Source organism: Thalassophryne amazonica, chromosome 7 (genome assembly GCF_902500255.1).
Source record: "Thalassophryne amazonica chromosome 7, fThaAma1.1, whole genome shotgun sequence".
NCBI lineage: Eukaryota > Metazoa > Chordata > Actinopteri > Batrachoidiformes > Batrachoididae > Thalassophryne > Thalassophryne amazonica.
In genome coordinates this window covers 26373953-26396318 of record NC_047109.1, presented here as the reverse complement: position 1 = coordinate 26396318, position 22366 = coordinate 26373953, and the positions used below count along the sequence as shown (strand labels likewise).

The 22366-nt window shown below is 41.1% G+C and overlaps 2 protein-coding genes across 3 annotated transcripts in view; both read left to right on the top strand.

Annotated features, from left to right (window-relative positions):
- Positions 1–7084: 7084 nt before the first annotated feature.
- On the top strand, positions 7085–8660 carry LOC117513240. The gene is made up of 2 exons (XM_034173519.1): positions 7085–7275; positions 7353–8660. Exon 2 carries the CDS (start codon positions 7364–7366, stop codon positions 7985–7987), a length of 624 nt encoding a protein of 207 aa, XP_034029410.1. The 5' UTR covers positions 7085–7275; positions 7353–7363; the 3' UTR covers positions 7988–8660.
- A 2671-nt stretch (positions 8661–11331) lies between these two features.
- The window catches only part of cep162 (centrosomal protein 162), a 110803-nt gene continuing 99768 nt past the window's right edge, over positions 11332–22366 (top strand). For both annotated transcript variants that reach the window (XM_034173964.1, XM_034173963.1), the window contains exons 1-3: positions 11332–11462; positions 16106–16191; positions 22168–22297. In XM_034173964.1, the coding sequence (XP_034029855.1) occupies positions 16141–16191; positions 22168–22297 (181 nt within the window). In that variant the 5' untranslated portion in view covers positions 11332–11462; positions 16106–16140. The remainder of the gene's footprint in view (positions 11463–16105; positions 16192–22167; positions 22298–22366) is intronic.

The window sequence follows — 22366 nt, the reverse complement described above, 5'->3', positions numbered from 1 at the left end:
TCCATACTCAACTGTGTGGTCTTCAGTCTAGTATGGACATGCTAGCCAGCATGATGGAGCATATGGAAAGGGAACAGCTAGGGCTGGCCACCACCACCCTGAATGTGGGCAAGAATTCTCTGGGGGCCCTGTACAACCTGGCCAAGCAGCACAAGGAGCTGGAAAGATCCATCAGAGAACTGCACGACTGTCTGAAAGCCAGAATTCCTGATCCTTCCCCCACTACCCCTGAAAGGCCAACCTCCCCATATTCCCCAACTTCTCCCAAAACTTCAGACGCTGAGTAAATGCTGAGGAGCGCGGACTGACGTAATGGCACTGAAAACGGACTATGATCTTGGTTCTTGAGTTTGAATTGCGGACTGGTTCCAGAAATCCGAGTGTAAATAAAAACAAAGAAGGATATATGTTAGTAACGAAGGTCGGGTAAATGTCTGTCCTTACCATCATCTGCGTAACACAGATAAAGCTAAATGCGTACACATAGATATCACATTGCAAAGTTATAAAAAGGGGACCCTTACACGGCGTGTTTGTAGATTTAGTAGTAAAGATGCACCATAGGGACCCCTTTTTCTTAAATTATAGCATGCCTCAAGAGACATGCATCGCCTAAATTTGGCGTCTGGCCAAAAAGGGCATTAGAAAACAAGCTGAAAAAGAAGAAAAACAAAGTGGAGAATGTTGAGAAATGGCCTGTAATGAAAACCATTATATGATTGACTAAGGCAAATGACTTAAGGACGGACATGAAGGGAAACCATTTATGGTGTTTATCATTTAACTAGACATAGCTGTGCTAACCTTAGAATAGTTTCTTGATTGGTTGACTAAATAGTGGTAACGTAGGGGTTATTTGATGCATTTAAATAATAAATGTGTGACGCTTTAACAAAATAATATGTAGAACCAAGTATAATGGGTTGGAGCCTCTGGTTGAGTGAGACAATAGATGCCAGAAGATGATTGGTTGCACTGATGTCAATGTAAAGCCTTTACTTTGCCATGATTAAGAGGTTGCTGTAACTTGTTTTATGTGGCCATTCTAAGTGCCTTGAATTACACCAAAACTCAATGTTTGAATGTCACCTTGTGTTGATATAATCCAGCTAATTGATCACCTTGTGCCTTAGTATGTAGGTTCACCTGCACTTACACTTAAATATATTTACCGTGTGAAGTATCACTTATATTCATATCCGCACCAGAGTTATCAGTAAGTCGAGTGATGTGTTTTTCTTTTTTTATTATTGCAATGCACAAATGAAGATGTCTTGTCAGTAAACAACCCAAGAGTATAGTTGATGTAATGGGACTCTTTCGAGTCCCAGAGGAGGGACTGTAGAAGAATTTTTAGGTCCTTATTTGAACTGTGATGAACTATCAAGTGTCCTGATCTGAACTGTATGTTCTCTGGCTGAACTAGCAGGTGTTCAACCCAAAAAAAGGGCTCTATTAGTCATTCGGTCTGTCAGGGGCTTTCCAAGGCCTTTTAGGTGCTTTCTCGCAGGCCACGTGCAGGGGGCCTCAGGCCAGCTGCACCTGTGGCCGTGAGCCCGCAGGCCACGTGCAGGGGCCTCAGGCCAGCTGCACCTGTGGCCGAAGGTCTTTTAAAAAAATCAGTTGTAAATCCTTCACGTTTTAATGGGAGCGTTTGTCACATTGAAATAATGGCCTAACACCTGCTTAGGGTTCACTAGAGGATGCTTCCAATAGAAAACCATGTCTTGGGAATGAAATAAATAAAAAAGTCGAAGGAGGAGCGATGCCCGCGGGTCTCCAATAAATAGATGAGCGCGGTCGTCACATATTCAGTCTCTCTAGAGGACTCAGTTTGTCTAAGTTCTGTGTCGAAGGCTTAAATAAACTTAAAAACTCTGTGCATTTTATCTTGCTTAAGGCTGAATTATTCTAAAGTGTTGTGTCCTTTTCTAGCATATCACTTGCAATTAGTTTGTGTTATCTAAAAGACGACATCCCGAGAAGACTAAAGACGAACCACGACACTTCCTATGGGTGTAAAAAAGAGAAAAATATCGTGGTCTGAATTTTGGACCCCCTAGACCCCCCAAAAGTGGCCCCCAAAGCTGATTTATACTGAAATAATGGACTTTGGCATGTCTTCCATAGGATCTGCTTGCCAAAATTAATTATTTTATTCTAATGGCTCCCTATGGGTGTAAAAAAGTGAAAAATATTGTGGTCAGAATTTTTGGACCCCCTAGACTCCCCAAAAGGGGCCCCAAAGGCTGATATATCCTGAAAAATAGACTTCAGCACAGCTCCCATAGGATATTCTTGACAAATTTGTTTATTCTAATTAGCCATCTATGGGTGTAAAAAAGTAAAAAAATATTGGGGTCCAAATTTTTAGACACCCTAGAACCCCAAGCAGGGCCCCCAAAGCTGATATGAATCATATATTTTTTGTGTTAATACAATAATCTCAATCAATGGGTAAAAACAACAGTAAATACTGTATTTGTGTTTAATTCTTTGACTCCTAGACCCCCCTTCCCTACTCAAGTGGGTCCTCAAAGCTTATATTTACTGAAATAGTCAATTAAGGTTCATATATCATTTTGTTTAGGTTATATAATTAAATAAAGAAAAAAAATTGATAAATCCAGCAGCAGTATCATTAATGAACTGCATTTGATTTGATAAGTCTTTTTGTTCAAATTACAGGAAATAAAGGTATGAAAGACAATGCTAAAATGCATACTAATGTACTTAAATAAACAGTTTTATAATATTGATTCTTGTGTTTTGTTTGGCTATTTTATATATACATTATTGACTAGGTACACTTGTTTTTCTGTGTTGGAGTCTTATATATTTCAAAATAAAGGAAAGTCAAGGCCTCATTGGCATTCACAACTTTTCTGGTGCTGACTGGGGAGGAAAATTTGTAGTAGTAACCAAAAAGACTTGGGTAAATGCATACATGAAACTTAAGGATAATGATCCTGCTCTACAGTGCTTCTCTGATCTTGGTTGTGGTCCTATTCCTATGAACCTAATTGATGGTGAGCTGCCACAACAGATCAGACCTTTGGAGAGGTTTGTTTGTCATGTCTATTCATCCACTGGCCCTTACACCTTACCTGCACTGCGATGGGAGCTGTTTAGATCAAAGAATCTGGAAAGAGAACCCCATAGGGTTTTTTTTTTGGAGTAGGGAGATGAAAATTGGTACACATGTGTGACTTGCATAGATGTACAAAAAAGTCTCTTGCACCATGAGTCTACTCCAAACAGGAAGTCGGCCATTTTGAATTTTCCCAACACCTCCCAACACTCCCAAAAGCTCCCAACACCTCGAGCAGTCACTGAACTAACCAAGTGTGTGTGCAAATCAGGATGTAAAGAAATAAGAAGATGGTGTGTTTGTCTGAGGAACAATATTCCATGCACCCTTCTATGTAAATGCTTCTCAATGTGCTGTGAAAATGTTGATAGAAATGATGAACAGGAGGATGATGATGATTAGGACACTTTTTCTCTAATGTACATGCCTGTGTAAATTTATATGTCCATATGATACTTAAAATGTACTTATTATACTGAAGTATTTATGCACTGCGTTATGTAAGATGTTATTACCTTAAATAAAATCTTAGCTTTAATGGTATTTTTTATTTTTATTATGTGTTCAGTATGGGTAAATAATGCTGCTGAATTTCCATCACATTCTGAAATAAAATAATTTCTTGTCCTAAGAAAGTTAAAGAAATTAGGTGCTTTTTGTTCTAATTTTCTTATATCTAATGCTAAAATGTTAACAAAATTGTTAAAAAATACAAAAATATGTCTTTTATTTGGTAGCCTGATATCATGTTACCCCTTAAATGTCTCATAAACACCTTTATATTACCAAGATTAACTTACAATTTAGAAATATTACCGAAAATCTGACCTTTTTGGTAGGAAACTTAAGGGGCATCCCCAGAGTGGGCTCCAGGGGTCTGAAAATTCGGACCCTGACATTTTTTATTTATTGGCACCAGGGTCGGACTGGGAACAAATTTCGGCCCTGGCATTTTTCCTCTGGACCAGCCCACTATTGGCCCGACGAATCCACCCCCAAACACGCACACCCACCCGTCCATACCGAACCCCCAGTGAGCAAATACTATACACCTAAACACCATGAACACACACCTAAACACACACTTTCACTGTCATTTCACCTTGATCATAGTACAAAACGCGGACCCAGCGCCATGAGGGGGCGTCCTGATAACATTAAAGGCAATTACATATTTTGACGAAATTATATGTATATAAAACATCATGAGGTTTATGTCACAGAAATCCTACTTTACAATCACACTGCAGTCATTGTTAAATTATTTCCTTTTGCATTTATAATAAACACTTGTATTTATTTAGTGTTTGATTTTCTGGTTGAAATAAGATATAAATAATCTACCAGACTTCAAAAAATATACAAGTTTCCATGTTATTTTATTTGTCTAAAAATAAATGTCTGAGGTTCCTTATGTTAAACAAGAAATTATCTAATCTGAAATAACAGGTGGTTTTAATATTTTATATCATTTATCAATTTATATCAATTTATTGATTTATTTACCTATTTTTATTACAAGTGTTCTAAACTTTTTTTAACAGTAATCAGAAATTTTGAGGTAACAACAACAAAAAAACATTTCCAATGATTTTTCTTCAGAAAACTGCTCTATAAATGAGCAGTCCTGTCACACGTTAATGTTTTGTAGAGATCAGTGGTTTCTGCACCAATCGGATTGGTCCAATCCATTTTGTAGAGAGCAGTGGTTTCTGCCATGAGTCTTCCGTGTTTTGGCCCGACGCGTCGTTCCTATTGGACAATGCCAAGGTACATCACAGCTCAGAGTGTCGAAAGTTGGCGCACCTCATCTCGACAGAACACCGGCTCTGTGTGGAATGCAGGAGATCACTTGACCGAGCGTCTATACGTTCAAATAATAATTTTAAAAACTGTCATCACTCTTCACTCTTGGTCAGTCTCTTACAACAGTGCAGCGTAAATACACGAGCTTTCCAGGAGCGCACGTCTCCTCCGGTGCGCACTATTTTTTTTTGGGGGGGGGGGGGTGATGATAAACTCATCGCCCCCTTAATATTTTTTTTTTTCTGGCGCCGGGTCTGACAAAACGGAAGCAAATGCACACAAGCGGAAAAACGTTTTTGCGTCTCCAAAGTGTGTGTGAGTGAGTGAGTGAGTGAGTGAGTGAGTGAGTGAGTGAGTGAGTGAGTGAGTGAGTGAGTGAGTGAGTGAGAGGGGGGGGGGTAATGTGTAACCACTGCTAGGATTCACACAGCAGCAAATTAAGTAGCTGAAGTCTGTAGCTGTTGCATTTAAAGATTAACAAAAGTAAAGCACAGTTAATTAGGATAAAAGAAAGGATTCCAACCTTGTATCAGAAGAAGAGCGGAGAGAAGTCCAGGCGCCGAGGACTCAATCCATTCACAGGGGCGGGAGCGGCCGCCTGCTCTTCCTGCAATCTGATTGGCCACCCTGTATGCTTCTCCATTGTCACTGGCCGTTGGTCATGTCAATCACTGTGCTCGATGTAAGTCTCCGTTGTGTGATCAAATGGAAACAAAACTGAAACCTAGAATAAGACTGCGCCGTGTATGAAACACTACAGAACTTTTATTTTGACACAAATGCAGGAAGTGGTTCTGCAGCTGCGCCGATTAAATGCTGTAGCTTCACCGATCACGGACTTTCCTCGTGTTGACAGCAGCGTGCGGTTCGAGAACACTGTATATTTCCATAATCTCTATAAATATGGGAAGGCCGGCCCACGCACGTCTAAACGTGCAGCGGCCCACCGGGCAAATGCCCAAAATCACAGATTAACAGTCCGAGCCTGATTGGCACCCAAATAAAGCCATTTAAACAAAAAAATCAATTTTGGCAAGCAAATCCTACGGAATTACATAGTGCACTGTACTATATATCAAGTTGTAGAGATTTGCTTTCAGTTTAAGTTCCAATACTTTTGGAGGACATTGTCAGTGTTGTTAAGTCCCCCTAAGTGGTTCAGATTACATCAAAATTTGCTTCTGGCTCATGGACTAATTTCTCTCTTGACAGTACAGAATATTATTAAAAGATTCAAGGAACCTGGAGGAATTTCAGTGAATAAAGGGCAAAGCACGCAAGGCGAAGATGAGCATCTAGTATCTCCGAGCACTCAGATGGCGGTGCATCAAGAACAGTCATTCATCGGTAGCTAATATAACAACTTGGACAAGGAATTACTTTGGTAACTACAGTGGAAAGTTACATTCACAAATGTCACTTAAAACTTTAATGTACAGAAGCAGTATCAGCTTCTCTGGGCTCAGAGGTGACTGGGTTGGACCATCACAGCGAAAATGTGTCATATTGCCAGATGAATCAGTATCCCAGATATTTGTTGAAAGAAATGGACATCATGTGCTCCAGACCAAAGACACAAAAGTCCATCCAGACTGTTACCAGCAACAAGTCCAAAAGCCAGCGTCTGTCATGGGTATGGGGTTGTATCAGTGCCCTTGGAAAAGTTAATTTAAACTTCTGTGCATTAATTCAGAAACGTACACTGAGATTTTAGGGACGTGCGTGCATTAATCAACAAGAGAATACAAAACCACATTCTGCACCCAGTATGAAGGCATGGCCAAGCAAGAAGAGGGGACAGATACTGGACTGGCCTGCATGCAGTCCTGCTGTGTCCCCAACAGTGAATGTATGGAGAATTTTGAAATGAAAAATACAACGATAATGGCCACATACTGTTGCACACATTAAGACGTGTTTGCAGGAGGAATGAGGTAAAATAACACCTGAAACACTTCATTGTTTGGTATCCTCAATGCCAAAACATGAATGGCAAAATTCAGTTTCATGTCTATCAAACTGTTCCATTTATCCTCATTTTGATATGGCAGGCGTCAGGTGAAGGTTGAGCTGTAACATCAGATCAAATAAAGCTGAGCTGTTTCTATCTGCCTTTGGACAGACAGCCGACACACAGACAGGAGCTTGCACTTTGAATATTTCTCATGTGGGTGTCTGGTCTGTGTGGGAAAGCAGACCACCTGTGCACCAACAACACTACTTCCTCTTTCTTCATAAACAGAGAGTCAGAATGTGGAGTTTCCCCTGATAAAGGAACAAGTTCATTTCATTCTGCACAGAGCAGACAGTGAAATCAGCCACTGAGCTGCAGAACAAAGTGCACACGTGTGACAGCTGTGAGAACATTTCATCATTCTGTAAGTTAACATGTTCCACTGATCCACAGTCATATGATGTTTTGTACTGAGCTGTTTATTTTATTTTTTTATTCCAGATAAGTTCAGGATGGCAGCTGGAGCCCACAAACACTTCTTGCTCTGTGTCGTGTTGGTGTCATCCGTCGCTCTGACCTCACCTCTCCAAACCCTGGACTCGAACCAGGAGCTGCAGAAGAGTGGCTTTGGCACGCCGCCGCCTCGCCACGGCCTCAAGTTATTGGTGTGGTACGTTCGGAATTGCGTGGATAACAACATGGTGGCTCTGTGTGACCCCACAACAGGACAGTTTGGATTTCACGTGTTTCGGAACCTGGGGCCTCTGCTTCCAAAAATAAAGGACAAAAAACAGTACACGTACTACACGGTTGGAAACCTTCACGCTCCTCATGCTGACCAGCTGCCATATGAAGTCAAGAAGTATTACAACCGCAGCGACCCCAACAGCAACATGGACAGAGTGCTGGTGAGATACAACAACAACAATAAGCACATCAGTGACATCTACGCATCTGCACATTACAAAGCACAGCAGACGTACAGAATCGGCCCCGATCTTGTGATGGCTCTTCGACAGCCCACAGCGCTCGGGATGTCCCGATCCAAACACCACGATCAGAATAGGGCCCAATCAAACTTTTTTTTGATTGCTCATATCAGATATTATAAATACAAGTCACAAAGGTCCGGGTGAACATCTCACTGCACTTCATGAAGCTCCATGCTGATGGAGAGAACAGTTACTGCTCTGTCAGTGCTTCTAGTAGTTCATCAGCAGCACCATGGTGTTTATTTTAAAAGTATATTTATACTCTGCTTCGCTTCAAATCTGCACCAAGTCTGTTTCTGACTAATGCACATGTTACATGCTTCTTAGAGGCCAATAAGGTAGTGCTTTCCAATACACAAGTTTTACCTCATCATCTGTATTTTCCTCATGTTAACAGCCAAGACTGTAACCAGAAGGGCCCAGGGGTAAGAAGCCCCCCGACCACCACCAATAATAATCATAAGGATGAAAGTATTTTTAACAAATAAAACACAACTACCAGCCTGTCATCAGTGCTGCTTCGAGTGTTTGAGTTTTATTACTGCAGTCCTGCACTAAGTGGGATTGATCAAAGTCATATGAACAAATTGTGTGTGATGACTGTGTTGTTTTGCAAAGACAGATAGATACATTAATACCTTAAGGAGCTCCACAGACTGAATGTTGTTTTTTTTTCTTAATGCATTGTAGAGCTGTTATGTTGTCAAGCCCATTTATGTACAAAGTTTTCTCTGAATATGTGATTATTGATCATGTGTGGCTACAACCCAGTGAGTATTTTTTAAACGAATAAACCTTGCAGGTGTGACATTACTTACATTTGTGTGATTATAGTTTTTTAAACAGTTGCAGCATCATTTTGTCCTAGGTCTAGTGACATTTTCAAAACTTTAAACACAAAGAGCACAACATCTGTTTGTTGTGCACCACACCACAAACACAACTCATGTTTTCAAGATGCAGTCAACTGACACATTTCTAAAATTCTACAATTTTGTTTACTTACAAGTTTTGTCAAAAAGGGTTTTGGCCAAGTGGTTAGTGCACCTGGTTTTACTACGGAAGGTTTTCGGTTCAAGCTTCACCCCTGCCATATTTCTCCATGTGGAGTTGCTTCAGGAATGGCATCCGGTGACAAACTTGTGCCAATTCAACATGTGGATCCACCTCGGATTTGCTGTGGCGACCCCGAGTGAAAACAAGGGAGCAGCCGAAGGGACTCACTTTACAAGCTTAGTCAAAACCAAAATTATTGATCTTGTCTTATTTCCAAATGCTGGCACACAACATGCCAGAAATGACAACCTAATGTTCCAAACCTTAGGGCCCCTTCACACATAGTGCGAAGTTTGGTCAAATACGGCAAAACAGTGTGAAACAGTTTGAATTAGCGCACCACAAAACATTTCACCGACGGGCAGACATGCACGATCCCGGTGTGAGAGTTCATGTACGCGACGGTGTCTTTCGAGCAGAAACAGTGTGAGGTGCACCACATTGTGCCGCTTATGTGGAATAAATAAAAAATAAAAACAGCTGGTACCTGCGGGACCACATTGTCCCGCTTATGTGAAATAAATAAATAAATAAAAAGAAAAAACATACCTGATTGCTGACACACATTTTGCAGAAGTTGGCTCACTGTGTCAAAACGCTGCACACAAAGATAAGACACCACGCTTGTAGAACACCCCAAAGCACTGTCAAAATGAAACCCTACAATCAAAACCTAACAATTTTTTCTAAAAAGTTATTCTAGCAACAAAATGATACACACATGCACCATTTTGAAATACTTTCAAATCAACAGCAACACACTGATGTGTTTTACACAAAACACTGAAGTCATTATATTTTTATTTACTTTTTCTCAAACAAGAGCTGAAAGTTACAGTATTTAGCAACAAAAGTATACGAGGTCTGTTAGAAAAGAATCCAACCTTTTTATTTTTTGCAAAAACTATATGGATTTGAATCACGTGCGATTGCATCAGCCAAGCTTGAACCTTCGTGTGCATGCGTGAGTTTTTTCATGCCTGTCGGTTGCGTCATTCACCTGTGAGCACGCCTTGTGGGAGGAGTGGTCCAGCCTCGTCGGCGGATTTTCATTGTTAAGAAATTGGCTGAGCGACTGCCGCTTTACTGCATCAAATTTTTTTCAGAAACTGTGAGAGACAGCCAGGTGGAAACCATTTGGAAAATTCAGATGGCTTTCGGTGAAGATCTTATGGGGATCACACAGATTATGGAGCATTACAACTGGATTAAAGACGGCCCACAGCGGCTGAGGGCACAGGCTGAAACGACCAGATCATTTCCAAACTGAACGCTGTGTTGATCCGGGACGTCGTCTGACTACTACAGAAATGGCAGAAGAGGTGGACATAGCACTTTTTCGGCACATTCCACTGTTACAGGAGTTTTTGTCATGGAAAGAGGAGCGGAGGAATTTGCCACGAAGCCGCTAATGACGTGGGACAAAAGCACCTCCGTGTTGGTCTCACAGGACATGCCCTGACATGCCCAGCTCTTGCACCATTCAGAAGATTCAGACGGCTTTTGGTGGCTTTTCAGTCGTGTGACTATCCGAGAAATTGTGGACAAGCTGGACATGCCACAACATGTCCTGTGAGGCTTCATCACGGCGTTGCTTTTTGTTCTGTGCCCTACGCCTCCATCCCGACTCATGCGCATGCGTGAGTTTTTCCACGCCTGTCGGTTGCGTCATTCGCCTGTGGACAGGCTTTGAGTGAGCACTGGTCCACCCCTTGTCGTTGTTTCATTGCGAGGAAATGCGAGATAGTAACTCGGAATTGTGAGATAATGTCAGAATTGTGAGATACTATCTCGCAATTAATCAAAAAACTTTTTTCAAGTGGCACAAACGGGCTTCCATAGGCTTCCATAAATTTTCTTATATATAAATTTTCTAATATATTTTTTGTTGCTGTGGGTTTGATTTGAAGATATTGTTTGGTTTTGATTACAGGATAACTAATTTTGAAGTGATAGTTTGAAGTGAAGTTTGATTCTGATAGAAGAGTCTGGAGTTTTGTGAATGTAGTTTGAATTTTTGGATTTGTCTTTAAGGTTTTGAGAAAATGGGTGGAGGGTTCGAGAAACACTCCAGCCCATTAGGGGGCGGTAATATGCGCTAATGCTTGATGTGAATCACCGAGAAGGAAACTATCACCCTGCTCAGAGTGCCGCTCTCATTGGCGCTCGTGAGAGTGTGGAAATATGATGACGCCCACGCTCCGATACGGTGTCGTGACCACAGATATAGCCCGACAAATGGCCCTGAGTTGGGTCTGTCCTAGCCTGTGATTGGTTGGCGTCGGGACGCTGACGTCAGCCTCACTTTGGTGTTGCGCGGGCGCTGCTCTCCTATTGGTCGTTTAGGAGTGGGACCTCTCACTCCAAGATGGAGACCAGTATCTGGCCCAATTCAGGGCCGGTTGTCGGGCTACGTCATGACGTGTCGGGATTCAACACATGGTTCGAAGCTCCAGTAAACAGCTAGTCTGTAGCTGAAGATTTTCATTTATTATGGACTCACACACGCTGGTGACCGTCTGACGCTTTTCTCCCCATGCAGCGTGCAGATAGCTGATTTACAGTAAGTAACTACATAAACTGCGTTCTTTGTCGTCGTTTGTTCTCTAATGTGTGTTGTTCGAAGTTTGTTGCTCACAATGGCGAAAGAAAGCATGACTAAGTAGATTTTTTTAATCAACACTTTATTTCTTGTTTAATGGACATTCATTTACGGATTTTCTTCAGCCAGGCATACTAGTGTGTTGACCGTGGAGATCCACGGGCTCTGGGTTGGGTAGTGTTTATAAAATGACATTTTTCAAGGGTGGTAATAAGTTGTGCAAAGTTTCTATTATGAGTTGGAATGGGTTGTGAGTCGAGAATGTTTTTAGAAGCCTAAACCTCAATAGTTTTTTTTAATAACTTTTATTTGCTGTTAATTACTTATTTTTTTAATGGATGCATTCACTTACGATCCATTCCCAATACCCGGATTTGGATATCTGCCGATACTAATACTATTCCGATACCAGTGTTTTGTTTGCTTTAATATTATTATTATTATTATTATTATCATTATTGGTGATTTTATATGTGGATATATTGTGCAGCCGATCTGCTCTGTGTAAGCCTGATCCCGTCAGATCTCAGAAGCTAAGCAGTGCGGGACCTGGTTGGATGGGAGACCTCTTTGGAACACCAGCGGCTGTGTGTGTTTCTCCAGGTAACACTGGAGTTGCGTCAGGAAGGGCATCCAAAGTAAAACCTGTGCCAAAATATCAATGCGGATCTGGTTGTATCCGCTGTGGCGACCCCCAACACAAAACGGGAACAAAACAGACAGTTGCCCAGTTCCGGATCACCTTTTTTAAAGTCCCGCTATAAGGAGCCATAATGCAACTGAATGTCCTTTATTAGGTATTGTTATATTGGGTATTTGGATGTTATCTAGCTGAAGAAGTCTGGACGGGGTAGCCCTTCTACTTAAAGTGTGAAGCCACATTTTGTGTGGTGCAAATATTTGCCGGAAATGGATCATTTTGCCCAGTTCTGGATCACGACACTCTGTGTCACTTTGGGGGCATTCCTGGCATCTGGCTGGAGCCCTTCTAATGCAGAATGATACACACTGTGCCTGAGAATGTGTTTTGAACACAAAATGATATAAATTATACGTATTAAATGAGAATTGACTTAGTTTCGAAAGCAATTAAACAGCAAGACATCACACACTGACATTTTCTACCCAAGTAAGTAAGTATTTTCCCACTCTAGAACCAAAAACACCAAGTGGCTAACTCACCTTTGCTACCTTCAAACTTGCAGGAATGAGTGAGTGAGAAAAAGCGCGCACACCGCAGACACCGGGATGTTTTGATTCCTCTGCTGATCACAAGGATGGGTGGATCCAGTCGAGCTTGTGGTCGTTTGTAGACAAAACATCAGTCTTTCCATTGGTACCAAGTATTAGCTTATTCGCGCTGATTACGAGAAACGACGGTGCAAATACTACAGCAGTAATCTGGAACTGGCAATGATCTGGAACTGGGCAAGTGACTGTACCAGTGTTTTGTTTGCTTTAATATTATTATTATCATTATTGGTGATTTTATATGAGGATATATTGTAGCCCCAGTTCTACAGCTTTATGATGAAGTGGTATAGAGGAGGATTGTCTTAAAAAGTAGACCTGAAAGTTCAGCTACAATTTGCCAGAATGTACAACTAAGATGCAAGCCTAGATTTGATGTTTTGGTGAAAGAATTATAAACTTTATTTATTTATTTGGTGGTTTCTTGTGGCATTTTGGAAATGCAGAAATGTGTTCCTTCTTCAAAATGATGGATGTACGCAATTTTTGGGGCACCCTTGTGATAAATTGATCATGAAATTGATTGATGAAAAGTGACAGGTCTTGGGGAAAAAAAAGCATTGACTTTAGCGAGAAAGATAGCTCTCTCCCCTCTCTCTGTCTATTTCTATTTCAAGTTCAATTTATTTTCATTAATATAGCGCCAAATCACAACAGAGTTGCCTCAAAGCGCTTCACACAGGTAAGGTGTGAAGGTGTGAACTTCTCATTTCATTTCATTTCAATGGAACTTTATTGACATAGCATATGTTTCATTGTCAAAGCAAGTGTTACATAGAACAAAAAATAAAAATTAAGGAGCTGTACATTAGTTACCAATATTCTACAGTAAGTTAATATGTAAACAGGAGATATGGGATTGAAATCATAGTAAAAATTGTGCTTTCAGTGTAAAAATTACAACCCCAATTCCAATGAAGTTGGGACATTGTGTAAAATGTAAATAAAAACAGAATACAATGATTTGCAAATCCTCTTCAACCTATATTCAATTGAATACACCACAAAGACAAGATATTTAATGTTCAAACTGATAAACTTTATTGTTTTTGTGCAACTTTTTGCTCATTTTGAAATGGATGTCGACAACACGTTTCAAAAAAGCTGCGACAGTGGTATGTTTACCACTGTGTTACATCACCTTTCCTTCTAACAACACTCAATAAGTGTTTGGGAACTGAGGACACTAATTGTTGAAGCTTTGTAGGTGGAATTCTTTCCCATTCTTGCTTGATGTATGACTTCAGTTGTTCAACAGTCCGGGGTCTCCGTTGTTGTATTGACTGCAGGCAGGCCAGTACCCGCACTCTTTTACTACAAAGCCACGCTGTTGTAACATGTGCAGAATGTGGCTTGGCATTGTCTTGCTGAAATAAGCAGGGACTTGCCTCACATTCACCCATTCACACAAACACACACACACCAATGTCAGGGTGCTGCCATGCAAGGCGCTCACTACACACTGGGAGCAATTTGGGGATTAAGGACCTTGCCCGAGGCCTTAGTGATTTTCCAGTCAGGCTGGGGTTTTTACTGAGGATCCTCTGGTTTCAAGTGCAATGCCTTAACCACTAAACCATCGCCTCCCCTTTAAATAAATAAATAAATATAATTGGATAAATATGTTCTCTTCATTAAAATGAGCTGTAATATTTCCAACACATTTCAAAAATAAACCAACATTATAATGCTTGTATTTCAGTAGAAACTAAATTTTCTCAGTTTTGTGAAATTTTGAAAGACTGTACAGCTTTAAACAATGCCTCGAGGTATAGAATTTGCCTTGAACATGTTTTAGTAATAGAATTATTTGAGTAATCATTTCAGCCCTAGTGATGTTTGAACTGATTGAATTAAAGCTGAAAATGCACTACAAGCACATACGGATTTGTATAAACTCTCTCCCTCGCAAAATACGTGTTAAAATGCCATTTTGACCTGGATATTGAGCCAGTAAAATTAAATTACATTAAATTATGTCAGGAAAGTATTAAACTTACTCTGACAGACACACACACACATTCCCAAATATTAGTGTTGAAAGTTCCACGGATCTGTGTTGTTAAGCTGCGCTGCTCGGCTGAGCTGCTGCTGTGTTCAACGTAGCGCGGCTCCTAAAACCATTACAATACATTTATTTATATATACATATATATATTATATTATATTATATTATATTTTTACACAATTATTCTTTATTGACCGAGTTTCATTCATGAAGTCAGTGGTGTGTGTACACATCTCTATGTGTTGGTGTGACTGTGAGCGGCACAGCGCGGGTCATTATAATCTCATTATTTAAAGGTGCAAATTCAATAAAAAAAAAAATCCCCAGTCTTGTCGAACAATTTTAATCACTAACGACAAGTATTTTAACTAGACATTGGTCTAGCAGTGGAAAATATCAACTAGACATAAGTGAAGAGTTAATGATCCGTGTCATCGGGCGACACAGGTACGGTAGGAGACATACAGCTGTTTATCATCCAAATTTCATGGACAAAGTGACAAGAAGAACCAAAACCACTTACTTATGGAAGGAAATATTGTCTCCCTTGTTCCTCCCTCTGTGGCTTTGCCAACATGCGCAGCTTTCCGGCATATTCCACCTGTTTCTTGAACTTCTATGCACGCAAATCACTAACTTGCCCAGAATTAAAATGGCGATCACACCTCCTTACTGACAGTATTTTTACTTAATGGTTTTCATTATGCTTTTGTTCTTATTTTGAAAGTTCAGTAAGTGGACTGATATGTTAAACATGGTGCGAATGCCATGTGAAAGTAATTTTATGTTTACTGAACAAGTAGCAGACTTTTTTGTTTTGTATATTGTTCTGCAAGCCACTTTTAATTACAAATTCATCCGCACACCGCTTGAGTTTTCATTATCCTTCATTTGTTTGGCATTTTTTGTTGAAAATTTAGCAGGTGAACACTGGGTGTGTTTAAAACAATATTATGGTGCTCTTAATTCATAATGCGAAGTAAAACAGAGCATATGCCATGTAAAAGAAACAGTTTTATTTTTGCTTAATAAACTGTACTATGTGGTCAAGACTATTTATATTTAGTTTCTTTTGTCTGTATTAGCATATTTGATACTGGAGTAATCCAGAAGTAATTGAAAGTAATCAAATTACATTACTTTAATATTATGGTACTTGGATTACGTTACTCACTACATTTTTCAACAGGTAACTAGTAACTGTATCGGAATACATTTTTAAAGTAACTCTCCCAACCCTGGTGGTTAGGGTAACCACAGCCACTGTTATGTTGTTAGATAATCAATATTTGGATTCAGAAGGTGAGTTTTAACATTCACAAGTTGAATCTTTGTTGTTTCACAGGTTCCGTTTTGGTGGATGGATTTTGCTGTATCACCATGTCTCGAAAACCGACAGATGATGAACTGTTCGAGCAGTTCTTGAAGGAGGTAAAGATGAGATTCTGTTCAGTCTAATGTAGGAATGTTAACAGTTGATTGTAAAGTTTTTTTTTTTTTTTTGGTAATGGAATAATTACAATTACAGAATGTTTAATGGTAAACTAAAAAGATGGTCAGGTTTTGTTGTCATTGTATTTCTATTACAGTAGACTTGCCCTAAAACTCCTTTAACTGACTAACGCTTAGCCACATTATTGGGTCCAAAATGTTTAATAAGTGATTCTACGTAAGGAAGGACAACCTAAAGCACACACGCTCAACTGTGTGCAGTAGCATGTATCAGTGTCTCAAAGAAATTTTTAATGCTTAAATGTGTAACATTCAACTTATATAGTAGGTCACATGTGGATCAGCCTGAGACTACGAGCCAGATAAATTTGTGGTGCTACCAGCAGACACTAAAGGTCGCTGCAGGCACTAAAGGCCGCTATGTTTTTCTGATAGCTATATCATCACAAAAAAGGTGGGTGCACCAGTTATCCATCTTCATGATGAAGTGGTTTAGAGGAGGATTTTCTTAAAAAGAAGACCTGAAAGTTTAGCTACAAATTGCCAGAAGGTACATCTGAGATGCAAGACTGGATTTGATCTGTTGGTGAAAGAAAATCCTTCTCTGCTCTACTCCACTATGAAGCTAAGAGTAGTGGTGCAAAATGCAAAGCTTGCACTGTGCACAATTTCTCCAATCACAGCCACATAAGCCCATAACTTCTCCTGGGTTGTCTGTGTGTCTTGGTGGCTTTCCTCACTCTTCTTCTTGCACAGTCACTCAGTTTTTGAGAACTGTCTACTCCATGCAGATTTACCATAAAGTGCCATACTGTTTGTATTTCTTTGTAATTAATGTAAATAAAGTCCAAGACATATTCAGTGGCAGCTTTACCATCAGAGAGCCTCGTCCACAAACTACCACAAAAGAATCCAAGCTGTCGTCGATGTTAAAGGGGGCAATACATAGTATTAAGAAAAGGAGTATGTGAACTTTTGATCAGGGTCATTTGGGTAGTTTGTGTTGTCATTATGATTTAAAAAGAGTAAACCTGGTTGTTTGACAATAAATGGTTTCACCCAACCACTAACCGTGAATGAAAAAAAAGTTTTTGTGTTATCATTCATATTCTCTGAAAAATGGCCAAAAAAAAACAAAAATTCCACCAGGGTATGTAAACCTTTGAGCACAACTGTAAATCACTTTATTTGTATGCATGTATCTACATGGAGAGTGTGAAAGAGTGAAAAGAAGACAGGTATGTGTGTGAGAGAGATGGTATGAGTGATAGTAGAGTGCAGCATCACAACCATTTAGCCCCTAAACCTAGAATCCCTTAGCTCCACAGCCTCAACAAGACCTGCAGACACTGCAAGCACAAGAGAGCCCAGACCACACGTGGGACTACCCACCGAAGAAAAGCTTGGCCAGTGTGGCCACACAGAACAAGCACTCCCTAGGGTTCAGGTTTGCGCACCAGAACCAAAAGAAAAGCTCAGCCACCATCAGGCATGCACTTCCTCCAGCCACCCAGGAGGCGCCCTACACCATCCAGAAGGGGGGCTTCCTTCCCAACAACCCGCAGCCCATGCCACCCAGCTGCACTCAAAGCCCTACATATAATCAAAATGCAGTGCTGATGAGAAGTGGGGGTGGGGTGGGGGTGGGTTGTCATCTGCATCAGATCCACCCACATACTAATTACTCTACATACTCTACATGTACACTTATAACACACTTGCATGGAGGAGGTAAGGCATACTCAGGGAAAGGGAAGGGGGATGGAAATGGTACATTTAGCAGCACAAAAGAAGCTCCAGCCATCACCCACAGACCTCAGCAGCAAGCAAGCCACTGCAGTCCTTGGAACAATGGTAGACTTCCAAGCACCCGAGGGCTCACAGACAGAAACCAGCACATCAGACGAGGACACAATAGATGTTAAAGCAGTATTGTTTCATGTATAAATCCCTTCTGATATAAGTTGCAGAACCTCTCAAACTAGTCATAAATATACCCTGCAACTTATAGTCCAGAAAATAAGGTAACTTTAGGCCAACCTTATGCCCATCTTTGCTTTTTAGCAGTGTTGACTGAATTATCATTGGCTTGATCTCAGAAAGCTATTCGTTCAGCTCTGTATTTGTTACCCGAGGCCAACATATGGCCATCGGATATTGCGAAGACACGGCGTCTGTCCATCTGTCTGTGTACAGCATAAATCCAGTTCTATTACTGCCACAAGTCTTCACAGGGAACATTCTTGGGGCACAGACTTTGGGCAAGTTCAAAGATGGCTAACCTTGACCTATTTTAAGATGTTAAAATGTCACATTCTGTACCTAACATTATGACGTGATCTCGTGGACGGTAGTGCGCGAGCGTGGTGATGTCGCTTCCTGCTGTCGCTATGTACTAACTTTGCTTCATTTTTTGGCTAGAAATAACACCTTTCTCATATATTATGTAAAAGCTAGCGGGAAATAAACACTTCTAAAACTGAAAATGCTGTTTGTAACCTGATAACACCTCTGGCAGGATTTACAAAACATTTAGCGGACGTTGGTGTGATGACATCACAGGTTGGTAGCAAAACTCTGTTTCATTTGTGTATAAATATATCCTCTTTGCCATATTATGTAAAAGCAAGCAAGAAATAAACACAATAAACACAGGGGAGGTGATGGTCTAGTGTTTAAGGTGTTGGGCTTGAGTCCAGAAGATCATGGGTTCAAATCCCCGCCTGACTGGAAAATCACTAAGGGCCCTTGGGCAAGGCCTTTAATCCCCTATTGCTACCGCTGTGTAGTGAGCGCCTTGTATGGCAGCACCCTGACATCGGGGTGAATGTGAGGCATAATTGTAAAGTGCTTGAGCATCTGATGCAGATGCAAAAGCGCTATGTAAATGCAGTCCATTTACCATTTTACCATTTACAAATAATGAATGTTTATGAGTTCAGTGGTACAAATATTTCATGAGGTGAAAGCATGAATGTACCATTCAATGAGGCAAAGCCGAGTTGAATGGTACGTTCCCGCTTTCACCGATTTAAATATTCCTTCCATTGAAAGAATGTAAAAATGTTCATTATTTGTTTATATAATGGCTAAAATAGAGCCTTGTCATTTGATATTTTATTAATTCATAAACAACAGAAAAGGGACTTACATTTTGGTATTCCACTGTAACGTGTAGTCCAGTGATGCTGTGCTCTGACTTCGGACTTCCATTAAAAAAAAAAAAAAAAAGACTTTGTGTAGTTCCTCAGTCCAGCCAAAAATCACATCAGCATTTCATGTGAACAGGTCTTCATGCATCCAGATGGCTTACAGCGGAGTGGATTTTGTGTGTATGTTACAAGCAGCATCAGTTAGCTCAATCAAATCATCGTGTCGTTGTCCCCCGTGTGCGCGAACACACACGCAACCGGGTCGGTCAACTGTGTACGTCCTCAGTGCAACGAAAAAAAAATCACGCCAGAAATGAATCCAGCTTTTCTTTTCTCTTCCTGCTAGCAGCCTCCAGACAGCACAGTGGATTTTGTGTGTGTGTGTGTGTGTGTGTGAGAATTAGCAGCGTCAGTTGGCGCAATCAAATTATGTCTCGGGAGAGTCGTTGTCCCCCACATGCACACACAGAACCTGGTCAGCGCTTGTGCGTGCGTGTACTACCAAAAAAGACTGTGTACGAGGTCTGTGATAAAACTAACGTACCTTTTTATTTTTTCAAAAACTATATGGATTTGGATCACGTGCGATTACATCAGACAACCTTGAACCCCCGTGCGCATGCGTGAGTTTTTTCATGCCTGTTGGTTACGTCATTTGCCTGTGGGCTGGCTTTGAGTGAGGAGTGGTCTACCCCTCCCATCGGAATCTCTTTGTCTGACAACTTCCTGAGAGACTGGCGCTTTGCTTGATCAAAATTTTTTAAAAACTGAGGCACATCAAAGTGGACACCATTTGAGAAATTCAGCTGGTTTTCTGTGAAAATTTTAACGGCTGATGAGAGATTATGGGCTGTTGCTGTCGCTTTAAGGACTGTCCACGGAGCGGGATGTCGCGACGCGCCCCGAGCTGCCCTCGTCTGCCTGTTTCGAGCTGAAAACTTCCAAATTTAAGCCTCTGTTGATCCAGGACTTCGTGAGAGAACAGAGAACTTTCAGAAGAGGTCGGGATCAGCAGTTTATCCGGACATTCCACTGTTAAAGGAGATTTTATAAATGAAAGACATGCAGACGGGTCCGCGTGTCGGGACGCAGCCGGCGCAGTGCGGCGGCACAGGAAAAACACCTCCGTGTTGATAACCATTTGTAAAAACCAGGCGGCTTTTGATGGCTTTCAGTTGAGTGAGTATCTGAGAAATTGTTTAACAGCTGGACATGTTCCAACTTGTCCTTAAGGCTTCCAACGGAGGTGTTTTTCCTGTGGTGATGCGCGGAGCCGGCTGCGTCCCAATGCGCGGACCCGTCCGCACTTTCTTTCATTACAAAATCTCCTTTAACAGTGGAATGTCCGGATAAACTGCTGATCCCGACCTCTTCTGAAAGTTCTCTGTTCTGTCACGATGTCCTGGATCAACAGAGGCTTAAATTTGGAAGCTTTCAGCTCGAAACAGGCAGACAGTGGCGGCTCAGGGCGCGTCATGATGTCCCGCTCCGTGGGAAGTCCTTAAAGTGACAGCAACAGTCCATAATCTCTCATCAGCCGTTAAAATTGTCACAGAAAACCAGCTGAATTTCTCGAATGGTGTCCATTTTGATGTGCCTCACAGAAAAAATTTTGATCAAGCAAAGCGTCAGTCTCTCAGGAAGTTCTCAGACAAAGAGATTCCGACGGGAGGGGTGGACCACTCCTCACTCAAAGCCAGCCCACAGGCGAATGACGTAACCGACAGGCGTGAAAAAACGCTCGCATGCCCACGAGGGTTCAAGCTTGTCTGATGTAATCGCACGTGATTCAAATCCATATAGTTTTTGAAAAAAATAAAAAGGTCCGTTACTTTTCTCACAGACCTCGTATGTCCTCAGTGCAGTGAAAAAAAAAAAGAAAAAAAAAAAACACTTCAGAAATGAGTCCAGCTTTTCTTTCTCCCTGCTAACAGCCTCCAGACAGCACAGTGGATTTGTTTTGTGTGTGCGTGCGCACATGTATTGTGTGTGCATGTGTGCAGTCACGTGTGCGCGACCATGTGCGATCGCATGTGTGAGGACATGCGCAATCACTCGCACATGTGCATGCGCAATCACATGTGTGTGTGCGCGTGTACGAGGACGTGCACGCGTGCGTGTGTGTGCGCAGAGTGCAATGGTACCAAACGTATGGAACCAAATTTGCATTCTAAATGGAGTGCAACACAAATGGGATGAATTAATCCATGTCATGTGACATACAAAGCACCAATCAAATGACAAGGATCCATTCAGCTGTTATAAAAAACCTAACAATATCTCTGAAAGTGATTTAAGACATTTAGCAGACATTAGCGTTGTTTAGTTTTTGAGTGGTGGGGGTGACAGCCAATCAGAGTAGAGCTGCACCGTGTCATCACAGTCTGGTTGCTAGCTGCAAACTCAGTTTTTTGGAACCTAGTAATTACTTAAACAACAGCAAATTATACAGAACACAATGCTCAATACGGCCGAGGGTATTTTAGTACTGCGTTATTATTATTATTTTTTTTACATTGTCATTAACTTGTGAGTTGTCAGCAGTAGTCTGAATTTTCCTTTGCAGAGGCCTTTGGACTAGTTTCAATAATCTAAAGGGCCTTCCAAATGAAGTATACGCCTATCTTCAGTCAAATGTTTGGGCACACCTTCCCAATGGAAAAGTGTGCCCAAACATTTGACTGTTACTGTATAACTGATGCACTTGAATTGAAAATCACTATAAAATGAACACTTTCACAGAATGAAACAGAATTTATCACTGCTATCACACTCAGTGCATAAAACAATGGTTCCCTGTCAGTCTGTTTCAGATGACTCTGTGGATCTGGGTGGGTCTGACCACCAGTCCGGCACTGTCGACTCCCAGTCTGCCCAGAAACCAACAACGCCATGGTGGGATGATGACAAATGCGACGAAGGACGAACAGAGAGTATACTGAGTTCATTTACCTTTTTAATGCTACAGAATGAGAATGGATAATTATGGCTGGCAGCATTTT

What these genes read in the sequence shown, in the direction of transcription:
- LOC117513240 (XM_034173519.1), top strand. Translation starts at nt 7,364, where the DNA reads ATGGCAGCTGGAGCCCACAAACACTTCTTGCTCTGTGTCGTGTTGGTG.